General features: G+C 45.6%; 1 protein-coding gene across 3 annotated transcripts in view; it reads right to left on the reverse strand.

Moving 5' to 3' along the window:
• Positions 1-12580, reverse strand: part of Zmat4 (zinc finger matrin-type 4) — a 364200-nt gene that overhangs the window by 233095 nt on the left and 118525 nt on the right. For all 3 annotated transcript variants that reach the window (XM_048456496.3, XM_048456498.3, XM_048456495.3), the window contains one exon: positions 4401-4490. In XM_048456496.3, the coding sequence (XP_048312453.1) occupies positions 4401-4490 (90 nt within the window). The remainder of the gene's footprint in view (positions 1-4400; positions 4491-12580) is intronic.

The following is a 12580-nucleotide window of genomic DNA, read 5'->3' on the forward strand; positions in this document are numbered from 1 at the left end:
AGAGCACATTGTATTAATCCATGAATTGCAAATAGAAACTCCCTACTCTTCTGGGATGAGGGAGTGTCTAGAGCTTTCCTGCACTCAGGGACACCTGCAAGCTGTCTCAGGAAGTAGCATGGGTAAGCTAGAGAACACACGTAGGAGAAGGAGCTTTTTTGATTTTGTTTTCTCTTTTCCTAGACACGGCTCTCATTTACCAGCAGTCTGACTAGAGTCAAGTCATTTCGTCTCTATAATGTGGCTACTGCCTGTCTCTCCCTTACACAGAGGTCGAGGGTGAACACTGCTAAAGTGTGTCACCTGCTTAGAACACACATGAGGAGAACGTGGCAAGTGCCAGCTGCTATTGCACTTGTACCCCAGCAGCAGGTAGCATTGTTCTGGGTCAGGGCTCAACATTCATGCCAAAGGATAGAGGTAGCTTTGAGACGTTTGGGGGACAGGAGTGGGGGAAGGAGGGTAGCAAGCTCAGTCGTGACTTGCCATGGCATATATATCATGACACATATATTTATTTTCACCTCAATAATAAGAAAAGTCAATTTGAGCAATAATAAGAAAAGTCAATTTGAGACTGACACACCACCCTCAATTCCCACCTTGATTCCAAGATGGGATCTGGAGGTCCTCAAGCCACGGCGAACATTGCAGACGTCAAAGACAGCGCCCCCATGCATCCTCACCGCACCAAGCAAATGCAAGCTTCACCCTTTGCAGAGAATTATATAACTATATAAAAATATGTTGTTTACTTGATAGTGATTGGCAGCTTTGATTCGCAGTTACTTATGCCTTCCGAGAATCAAAAGCAGCAAACTCTAAATCCCAGTTTTCCTTAAAGAGCCGTTCCCTAAACAGATGTTTGCAGAGCCTGTGATCCACGGGGAGAAGATAATGAAAAGGCCAATGGTGCAAGGCAGAGTCACTGTGGGTTAGTGCATCTCTCAAGCCCATTTGACGCCAGCGTGTCGGAAATTACTGAAAATGTCTTTAAGACAATCAGCTATAAAAATTTATTTCATATTTGATTTTACTCTTTGGCCTCAGAGGGAAATGCCCTGCTCTATAATTTCAGGCAAGGAGGGTGGGGGCATTGAGGGTAGAAGCGCCAGCTGCGGAGTCTTAAGATCTTAAGAATAGTTATATGGAGGGGGTTTTAGGAAGCCAGAAATGCTCAAACAGGAGACAGAACTGGATGGACGGTTTTAAAGCCTAGGCTGTTCTCTCCCATTCTATATGTGTAAGTGTCATAGATCCTCTTAGGGCTGCGAGCAGGGTCAGAGAGGCACGCACAAGGAGTCTGGGGAAATCCAAGAACACGTTTTCTCTGTTTTCAGAAACCACCCTCTTTTCTAGAATTAAATGGGGAAGGGAGGGATGTGGAAGTGCTTCTCTGGTTACAGATGTATCACCGCACCCAGAATCGGGGAGGGGAGAAGGAACAGGGAAGTCAGAAGACCTGTGGATCCCTCAGGGATCCGGGATGCTGGCAGAGAGCTGCCAGTAGTCAACTGTGAGAACAAAGTGTTGAGCAAATATGAGTGACATTCTGTACGAAGCTGGGAGTCTGAGGCTGCTGTTAACCTGTTTCAGCACTGTGGAAATGAGCAGAGACCCTCTAAATGCAAGAGTTAGTTGATATGTAAGTGCTTGATACACCACTGTGCCAACCACCATCAGGCACGTTTAAGGGAGACTCAAAGGCAGGAAGAGAAGGAAGCTTTCTCATAGAAAACAGGGAAGCCTTCAGACATGCATGCCCTGATTCTAGGTGGCTGTGGGGGAAAATAGGGGAAGGCCAGCCAGAGGCAAAGCACCCCACGCCGCTGTTAGGGGTGCTTGCCTGCCATTCTCTGCTTGGTCCTAAACTGGCAGCAAGGAATGAAGATCAGGAATGCTGTCACTGACCAAGAATGGTCCATCTGGGTGCCTCTGTTATAGAGCTAATGTGTGGCTTCTTGGACCGTTGTCAGAAGAAGTAATCCACCACCACCAAAGTATGACATACAGCAGATTGTTCTTCTTGGCTGGATTATATACTACCAGTTCAGAGTCAGCCTTCTCCTTTCCTATATGGGTTGGTCATTGAATGTTGTGTATTCAGTCCCTAGCTTTCTTAGTGTGAGTCTCCACAAGGCAAAGTTACTCCAAACACAGCACAAACTCTCAGAGCCCCAAACGAAAGCTGAGACGGTTTCAGAACTATGCCGAGCACATCAGAATGTTTAGTGGAAATAGCATGTTTACCTGTGAAATGTACACACGGGGTAACAAAAGCATCAACTGTGTCTTCACCTAAAGCAGGACTAGCTTGTTGCTTTTCTGTTTATGATTGACTTTTGTGGTATGATTAATAAATAAGTTATGGAAAATGGTTTGATAAATAAATCATTGGTAGATAAAAATTTCCCAAAACCCAGGGTACATGAGAGGGAAAGTTTTCTAAGGGGTATTAAGTAAAGAAGCCTTGAAAATTTTCCTTGTTCTTAAACCCAAATATCTCCCCTTTTATAAGCTGTCTCCAAGGTTATTGGCCAGGGCAGAGCCCAAGTGAAGCAAATCATGGATCTACTCGGAGAGGCGAAGGCTGTGTCCTCCAGTCTACAAATACAAAGCCAGTCTGAGGCCCATTCCTTTTCAGTTCCTAGCCCTTAAGCGTCCAAGAAGCTCATAAATAAGTGCAACATTTATGATTATATATGTAAGTAATAAATAAATATATTTTCAACTAGCTAGTTATCCAGTAGGCCCAAGTTCATGATCTCCTGATTGTGAGAGTCGAGCACTCATGACTCCCAAGAAAGGATCCAGGTACCACCGCCGGGTAATTCTGAGAAATAAAAACCATTCTGCACTACCTGCTCATCAGCAGTAGGCATGATTTCAGTGTAGGAACAGAATTTTAAGGTTCCACAAAAGCTGAGCAAGGCTCACTTATCCAAAACTTATCCAAAACTGAGTGGTTTGGACAGGCCTGCAGCTAAGACACTGGCACCGCCTCCCTCCCTCCCGCACCCTTCCTCCATCTGATAAACTCCACTCACATCCCAGACCCAGCAAGTGCCAGGCCTTCAGCAGCAAGCTTTCTCTAACTGGGACCTTTCTGCAGGACTCCCCTACATTTTGTCTCTTTTCAAACGCTGTTAGTAGACACATTGTGTTATCAAAGCTAAAGCTTATGCACCAGTACGGCCTCACTTCTCTCCCACTCTCTTGCCAGCATGACTGCCCCGTCTACTTGTTCCTTCATTGGACCACGCTGCAAACTGTACATCATGTATACCGATTCCTGTAACAGTCACAGGTTCCACAAAGTGACACAAGATCCATGACTTGTGTCAGATGCCAAGTGAAGAGCAGACTGAGTGAGTCCTGAACCTCAGCAGTTTGTAAACTTTCTGAGCCATTTTTTTTCTCTCAAACAAGTTTTAAACACTGCCCTGCCTGGCGGTGACAACTCTGGTGTCCAGGTCAGTCTACCTGCAATCCCATCATGCCACAGTGCTAAGTGGCATCCGTGACACTGGTGTGAAGGAACCGCCCAAGGACGTTCCACACAGGCACACAGTTTCTTGAATCTTTATTTTCTTCCCAGAAAACCTTCCATGTCTATGTCATACAATATTTCTTCTAGGATTATATATTTTAAAAAGGATCAAATCCTATATACGGACGGCACTCAGGACCAATTCTATACCACAGCCTCTCAGAACCCAGTGTTTAAAGTGTTCAGGGTTCAGGGTTAGCATACAGGACCTCTGTAGCTAGAGGATGAGGTCGTTCCATATAGCAGATAGCAGACTTTGCCAAGAGAGAAAGCCTGGCTGGAAGGAACCCATGCTCTGACATTATACCTCAAATAACTCCACAATGTTCAATATCTTCCTAAGTAAATTCTCCCTAGGGGAGAGGGAGCCACTGATCAAAAAAGACTATTCTGCAAAGAGTCTGTCTCTCTGCAGAAGGTATGCACAGTCTTCATTATAAATTAATAGGTCGACATTCCATTCTACCCAGCAGAAAAATCAAATATGTAAAGAACAAAACATTTGGTATTTCTGGCAATTTTGCCCTTTAGGTCTCGTCTTCCCACACTTTGTCTTTGGGGGCCCTGTCTCCCTGTCACCCCTGCTGGCTCTGTCCCAGCACCTCTGCACCTTCTTTCTCTGAAGGGCTCCAGAAAAACATCACCAAAAGCCTACGGGTATTAGCAAGTTCTGGTAGAAAAGAAAAAGCAAGCCAACACACAGAAATCACTCCCCTCTGTAACACGGCCTGTAAATGAACATTATCTCTACTCTTTTAGCCTTGGCACTCAACTGAACACATCTACAATTATTACACCTGCAAAATTCGTAGCAAATCACCAATGACATCATGTGGTCCCACATACTCACATTTTCTGCCCGGAGCCTCTTGGCAGGGCACCCCCCATCCCTGGGGTGAAGCATGTAATAAAGCCGGACTTTGCTTGCATGTTTTCGACTCTGGGGAAGGAAAACAAAAGGAGATATTATTGAAAGAGTAGCCTCTTGTGAGGAGAAATTAAAAACGCAGACAGCGACCACAACGGCAAGATCTTCTCAGTAGAAAATTGCTCCTTGTGTTCCTGCAGGTTCCATGGGATTTCGCTTGAGGTAGACTGAATTAATCTAAGTTCCCAAGCCAATATCATTTCAGGGTAAATAAAAATAGCAACCAGGAGTTACGAGTCAGTTCACTTTATGCCATGTATTTGTCGTCAAAAGACAGGCAAGCAGGGGAAATTACGCACAGGTCAACTGTGATGCAGCCAACACTCGAATGTTCACTTTCACGTCTCCCCTGAGCTCAGATCTGGGGCGTGGAGCCCCCACAGGTGTGGGGCACTTGCAGCAAGCTTGGCAACTACTCTGAGCTCAAGCGCCCTACAGGTAATACAAGCAAATAACTTCAGTAAATGGGGAAGGTCTGTGGACCATTGACTGGCCCAAGGCCAGCAAGGAGAAATGTGTCCCATCTTGGTTCTATTTCTTCCCGTCCTGTAATCAAATGACCTAGGCCTGACCGCCTAGGAAAAAGTGTAGTAAGAAAGCATTCCAGAAGTTGGGAGTCCCAGTCCCAGCTCTACCCCCGGCTCACTGCATGACGTCAGACCTGCCATCGATGGGAGTGTACCCTTAGGCTAAATGAGTCTGATTTTTCTCCACATGCAAAATGAACACAATGCTGTTACGGCTGTTGTGAGAACTGAATGAGATGATTTCACATGAAGCTCTCTGATTTCCACAACTCTGATTTTCTGCCATGGACTGCACCGGTTCCTAACCTCCTGTATAGTCTCATCCCCATCCCCTTTCCCATCCCTTTACTTGGAGATTATGTCCTTCTGGAGGCCTCTTTCTGCTCTGCTCAGTCTTCATTCAAAGCAGAGCGCTAGCCAGCCTCCCGGATGATGGTTTACTCTTATGGATTAGCCACAAAGGCAAAGCACTTTTGCAGTGAGCTGCATTTTGTTTGCCAGGAGCTCTATAAATCCTTTCGCCCCGCCATCCTCATTCATCACCTTTTAATTCCATTATTCTGCCCAGAACAAGAGAACGACACTTCCCAACAGTCCCCGGACACTTTTTGAGGCCTTCAAGTGGGTTTTAAACACAGTAACAGAGCATGGGAAATCTTACAAACGCACACATACCACAGCGTGGCTAGAAACACGCTGGGGTCATCGGTCATCTCTAGGTTCCAGAGCGAGCGCTAATTAAGGTTGGCTGGAGTGTTTTCTTGACCGGAAATGATAGGATGGAGAACTAGAGACCTGTGAGGATATGTCAGGACCCAACAACATTGCTCAGCTTCTACAATATGCTTGAGAATGATATGGTGCAAACTAGTAGTGTGTATGTGCGTGTGCGTGTGCGTGTGCGTGTGCGTGTGTATAATGTTGATGACCAAAACCTACATATATTTTTTTTTACCATGGGGTGGGGAGATAAGACATAGTGGTATTCAAAATGCAGCCACAGGCAGGAGAACAAAAAAGGACCACTCAAAGGTCTTCAGGACACAGAGCCTGGGTGGTTGGCAAAGCAGATGCACATGGGAACTGGTAAACAGAGCGGTACCTGTTCATATCCACACAGGCCAAGACAGATTCCAGCTCAGCAGTTCCTGTATTGCCAACACATCCAGAGGACGAGGTGAAGACATGGCTGGACCTCACACAGGGTGGCCCTGCCTCGTAGCCTCTTTGCCTCCTTTCCTGGTGTCAGTTGCTTCTCTTGAAAAGACTCTCCATCAAAGTTAAAGTTCACAGAGTTATTGAATGGTGGTTTGACAAACTAGTGAGACCCCACTAGCTGAGACGAAAAAGGCAAACAGATAACAGGCCTTTCTCTGAATACGTCAGTGAGGAGAGAGGCTGGGTGTGAGGCTTTTCAGCCATCTGGATGACCGCACACCTGATACTCTCCTGCAGCTTCCGAGGTCTGATCTGCACAGAGCAGGCATGGTTTTGCCTGAGACTATGGCTAAAGACTTGGGAACCACTACAGGCTCCAGGGTAGAAATGAAGATATCTTGGTTCCTCTGTCATGAATGTCCCACACCCGCTATGTGGGTTTCTTGGTTCCACCCCCATCACTTTCTCTAACTGCCAAAGGAGAAATCCTACATTTCTACCCACAGCTGACCCTGAAAGAAGGTGACAGAAGGAGTTCATTTCCAAAGAGGATACTGAATTTTGGATTGACCATGGGAAAGGCTTCCCGAAGTTTCTGAGATTTTAGTATGCTATAACAGCATCCCCATGAGTCCTGGCTCTCACCCCAGCCTCATCAGGACACTCTGAACCACTTAACTGTGTGCCTCCAACTGACTTCTCTAACCCATACCCTCCAGAAATTCCTGGAAATTTAGGACCAAAATACCCCTTCATTTATTCTAAAAACTTCCCACTTAAAGTTAAAATTAAATCGCAGCAAAGATGTTCACTTTAGCATTGCCTGCTTTGAACACCAACATGGGGGAGAGCAGCTGGGTCAACAGCAGAAGTCTGGTTAGAGCAGAAGCGGATGGCCTTATGCAAACGGGAGACAAGGGAAACAACATTTGCCATATGAGGAATGGGGAATAAGAACACCAAACACCAAGCTAAATTATGCAACAGTCATTAAGTGTATCAGGAAGAAATGAACAAGAAAAAGATCTGTTAGGTTAAATGGAGTACACGTTTTTTCTTGTTTTTTTTTGTTTTGTTTTGTTTTTTGACTTACCTCTTAAACAAAATAGGTAGCAATAGTGTATCAATACTCCATGGAAAACCTGTATTAAGTTTACTTTTTATCCGCATGTTTACATCTAATACAAGTCATCACTTTCGGGGTGTAGACTGATATAATTGGCCCTTATCAATGCTCCAAATGCATGTTTCTTCACTGGGACACTTGATATTATACATGAGCCTTCTGAACCCAAAAGCAAAATCACTCACTTCACACTTCAAACTTTATTCTGGCACACATGACATCTAAGCGAGCGTGTGTGCTGTGGACCATGGTGAATTTTCAGCTTGTTTGTACTGACAGGCACTGAGGAGGGTGGTCATTGTGTCCACGTCACCAGAGCTGTGCCCTTGAGAACAATGACAACACATTCTTGCTATTGTCAAGATTTGTCACTACTGACAACGTGCACTGTCTTTTAAACGCATAAAAGGACAGAGTCAGTGTTGGTTGAAGGGTCACTGGTCTGGATGAAGGCCTCTGGTTTCTGCTGCACTACGGATACAGGGCCCTCGCTGGGACCCCTCTTGGATATCCTGTTATTGCCTTGTGTCATGGAGAGCCTGCAGCTTTGGGTCTGCAGGTCTGGTCTCTTCGCATACTCCAGCAGTTCATAGATGAGGTGGATGTTTGAGTGGGCTGACTTATAGCCCCGATTCTGAGCCTGGCTGGTAGCTGGGCTGATCAGCCCGCCTGCGTTTCCCTCCTTGTCAGCACCCAGGCGAATTCCCCAGCACTGCCCCAGCAAGGTCACCCAACATAGACTCACTGCAATGAACCCTTACACGTAAAGATGCATGGACTAAAGGGTTCATACACTGTGTGACTCACTGGGCCACACCACAACTTCCACCCTGAGATTGTGGTTGTTTATTTTGTTGCTTGTTTTTTGTTTTTTTTCTGTTTTTTCCCTTTGTTTTTTGAATTTACTTTTAAATTTTGTTTTTCAGGGCAGGTTGCAAGGGCAGAGGGAAGAAGCAAGGGGACAGTGAGAAGAATGGGATCTAGGATGAGGATGCATGATGTAAAATCCACAAAGATCAATAAAAAGTTAAAAAAAAAAGAGGACTGAGTAGTTACCAAGTGACAGCAACTTCTAGGACAAAAAAAGAAAGAAAAGAAAGGAAAGGAAAGGAAAGGAAAGGAAAGGAAAGGAAAGGAAAAGAAAAGAAAAGAAAAGAAAAGAAAAGAAAAGAAAAGAAAAGAAAAGAAAAGAAAAAAGACTGGGGTTTAGATGAAGCTAGTGGAATTTTGGGAGAGAGAAAGGACAATTACTTGAAGGAAGAAAAGGTGAGCAGGAACTAACAGGCTTTTCCTGTGGTAAGAGTCAGTCTGGGTTTCTCTGGCCTTTGCACTTGCATTTTAAGCAAAAGTCTTTTCTTTCTTCCTGGAAACCACAGGCTTCCCAGACGGCCTGGGGAAATCCCAGTCTCAGTCTCCTGCTTTACCCAAAGCCCTGCTTTGGGCGTTGCACTGGGTCAGATCTATCCGAAGAGAGGTTTCTTCTGATGAAACAATCTCTTGACACTCTGAGAAACCACACAAAGCAGAAGTACTTTGGGGAGAATGGAGGAGTATTGCAAACCTCTGTTTCAGATTGCTGAGCAGAAGGGAGGGAGCGCATGGGAACCAGAATTGATATGCACTTCACCAAAATAGCCATTTCCCACGATGGCACAGTCCTTTTTTAAAACGTCTAACTTGAGTTTGTTTCCAGTGAGGGCGTTGGCTTCTCCTCACCCAGACGTCGCGACAACGAAGCAAGTTTGCATTCATATAACTCCTCAAGCCGCCTTCATGGAATTTCCACAGTCGGCTCCTCAGTTCATCCTCGCTTCTCAGCTGGGAGGCTGGCAGGAGAGGTGCGATCTTAATCATCGTGGTTCGCTCTTGATTTCCTAGATATGAGTCTTCCCATCTTCCTTCATCATTGCCATCTAACTATACCTCCTCCAGACAGCAGCTAAAGAAAGCCAAGAGCAGCGAGGGAAGGGGAGCGCCCAGCACGAACTGATAATTATAGAGCTGTGATTTCCATGGGCCACCATGGCTGAGGTATTTCAAGACAGCAAACACCAGGAGTATAACTCACTGGAGTTTAGAAAACTATCCAATGGGAAACAGGAATTCCCTCTCAAAGCAGGAAGGAAAGCTGCCCTGGTAGAATCCCACTGAGGGTTCATGACCGAGGACTCTGGACATGCGCACTAGCTAGGCTGTCACACCCCCCACACTAGGACTCAAGTTTAAAAACAGGAAAACCATAAAGTTACAGGTTGCTTAGAGAATAGCCTTCCTCTAGACTTCTACATCCTCTGTTCTTACCGCAGAAGCTAGCTGGGTCCAAATCCCCACACTGAGTGAGTGTGCATGTTGGACCACAGAGAAAGGCAGGAAGGGAAAAGCCTGGAGGAAGGTTTAACTATCACAGGAAAAGTCAGAACTGCCCAATCCCAGGTTTCAGGCCTCGTTCACAGGCTACCAACAGGGTTTGCAGCCATTTCTAGAGCTGGAATTGGGCTAGAAGATCCTGAAAGGATCCCTGACCAATGCACAGCCAATGCATACACAGCAGAAGGGTATGTTAGCCCTTCCTAGCCCCCTGCCTGCCAAGGGTGAATGGCACACAGCAAAACACTTAGGTGATCTAGGGGAACCTTCTAGTGTCATTGGCGACGGGACTCGGGGATTTGCCCATGCCAAGCAGCCAGTCGCTTGAGCTCTAACCACAGTCCAAGGACAGCTGTTCGGCAGTTCTTCAGAGGAGAGAGCAGACGATTACTTTCAAAGTACGCGCAAGGACAAATAGAAGTAAGTTGTCAATGGCATACATGCTGTGTCGTTTAATGAGGAGGGAAAAAAAAAAACCCGAACTGAGGGTACAACCTGAAAAATGAAACCAGACAACTGATTGAGATGATACCGTCTGAGTTAATAAAGGAAGGAAATTAAAAATGCCATCACATAATTTGAAAGTCTTTCACAGCATTCAAGAGCGAGCTGCGCTGCAGATCTTTGCAGAAGTTAAGAGGAAACAAATTGTGTTGGAGACAAATGGGGATAAAGAGAAGCGGAACGGGGGCTAGGTGTGTATCGCGGGGGTAATTCCAGCGCTTGGGAGGCAGCAAGAGGATCATGAATTTGAAGCTACAAAGTCAGCGCAAGGCCGGCTGGAATGAGCTGAGATCCTGTCTGAAAAGCCCAGGTGAGGAAGATGGGGAGAACTAGAACTAAGAAACTCCTACCCGCAAGACCAGAACACATACGTAATGACAGCACTGACGCAAACTAGAAACAAATGAAGTAAAATTAAAAGTCTTTGTGCCAAAAGAAACTAGCTGGACATATCTAGCCCTGACTTAGGAAATTTTCCATCAGTGAAACCAAAGGCACAGGAGCAATAAACATGCAGTGAATGGGTGAGAAAAGAGCCCTCGAGAGGCACAACACAAAGTAGGGGCCTCAGTCGGGGCTTCTACTGCTGCAGTGAACACTGGGACCCAAACAGTCTGGGGGAGGAAATGGTTAATTTCATTTTACAACGTGTAGTTCATCATCCAGGGAAGTCAGGGCAGGAACCCAAGGCAGCGAGAAAGCAGGAGGCAGGGACCAGTGTAGCGGCCATGGGAGAATGCTGCTTCTTGCTTGCTCTCCATGACTTCTCCTGCCTGTTTACCGACAGCATTTAAAAGCACCTGCCCAGAGGAAGCTGTTAGTAGAGACTGCTCTTTGGTTTCCCTGTTGCTCAAACTCAAATAATCACACAGAAACTATATTAATTACAATGATTCAAGTATATTCCTGGCCAACTCTTATATCTGAAATTAACCCATTTCTATTCATCAGTGTATCGCCATGAGGCTGTGGCATACCAGTATGGTTCCAGCAGGGGGAGAGGGAGTAGGGATCAGTCATCTTTCTCCTTGGGCACCTACATGATGTCTCCCTGACTCCACCTACTCCCTACCTCTGTCCGTTTCAGAGTTCCTGCCTGACTTTGCTCTGCTAAACCATTGACCAGAACAGCTTTATTTAGTAACCAATAAAAACAACACATACAGAAGGACACCCACATCAGGTGTCACTACTCATAGTTAATCAACCAAGAAAATGCCCTACACGCTTTGCCACAGGCTCATCCCGTAGGGGCGTATTTTGCATTGAGGTTTCTTCTTCCAAAATGTGTCCAACGGAGGACATAAAACCACCCTGGACACACTAGGACGTGCAGCAGGCCTCGGACAGAACATAAGACATTCATACTGAAAAGGCAGCATTGAGCTAGACAAAAGAAAAATAAAATTTTAGAAACAAGAACCACCAAAGGCACTTAAGAAATTCATCCAAATGCAACCTGACCACCTTTAAATTAAAATAAGATTTACTTTTCGCCCAAGATGGAGTTAACATGACCACTCTCTCTGGGATCAAATGCACCTGTAGGCCTCTCCCCTTCTCCCCTCCCTTTACTCCTCCCCTATCTCGTTCCCTCCCAGTCTGCAGCCCAGTCAGCCCCCTCAACAGGACAGAAAGCGGTCTCGCTGGGGTCTTGATGGTGGACTTCTGACACTCAGGCTGCAAGGAGAGGGTCTCTCAAGCCCTCCGGTCTGTCTCATGTGGTGAGAGGCCAGCTGAGCGACACAAAGGTCCCCCATCTACACTGCATTCTGTATTACTCTCTTTTCTATATACTCAGAAATCAACCCAGTCTTTAAAAAGTGGTCTCAATTCCTAGAATTAGGTCACTTTGCTTTTTCCGGAAATATTTTTAAACCATTTGAAATAAGAAATGCTTGTCCTTAAGAAGTAAGGTATTAGGGCACATACATTTGGGTTGGGAGCACCATGTACGGCGGGATGTACCATAACTGTATAAACATATTTGTACAAAATCCACACTGCTGTCTGCAAGCACAGGTGACAACATCAGCGCATTACAATTTTAAATCAAAGTCTTGCAATTTAAAAAAAAAATAAATTACCACTAAGACACAAGAGAGGTTTTTTTTTTTTTCCTGTGGTGTGTCTGGAGCTAAATGTGTCTCTATGACGTCTGCGCATTTTGAGTAGTCATGGGAGAAACAGGAGAGCAGGCCCATAGGCCTTTCTTTCTTTTGTTACTTTTTTTGAGGGGGAAAAACATAAAAATTATATCCCCTGCTAAGCCCTTTGCAGAGCAGTTAATGCTAGACTGATCAGTGATTAAAGTCAGAGAGGCCGAGACGGCTTGAAGGAGCAAAGCTGCCGGATCCTCTGAAATCTGAAAGCACTAAGGCCGGCCAGCCAGCCCCACGCTGTAGCCTTCCAGGGGCTCT

The sequence above is a fragment of the Myodes glareolus genome, chromosome 23 (genome assembly GCF_982192425.1).
Source record: "Myodes glareolus chromosome 23, mMyoGla1.1, whole genome shotgun sequence".
Lineage (NCBI taxonomy): Eukaryota > Metazoa > Chordata > Mammalia > Rodentia > Cricetidae > Myodes > Myodes glareolus.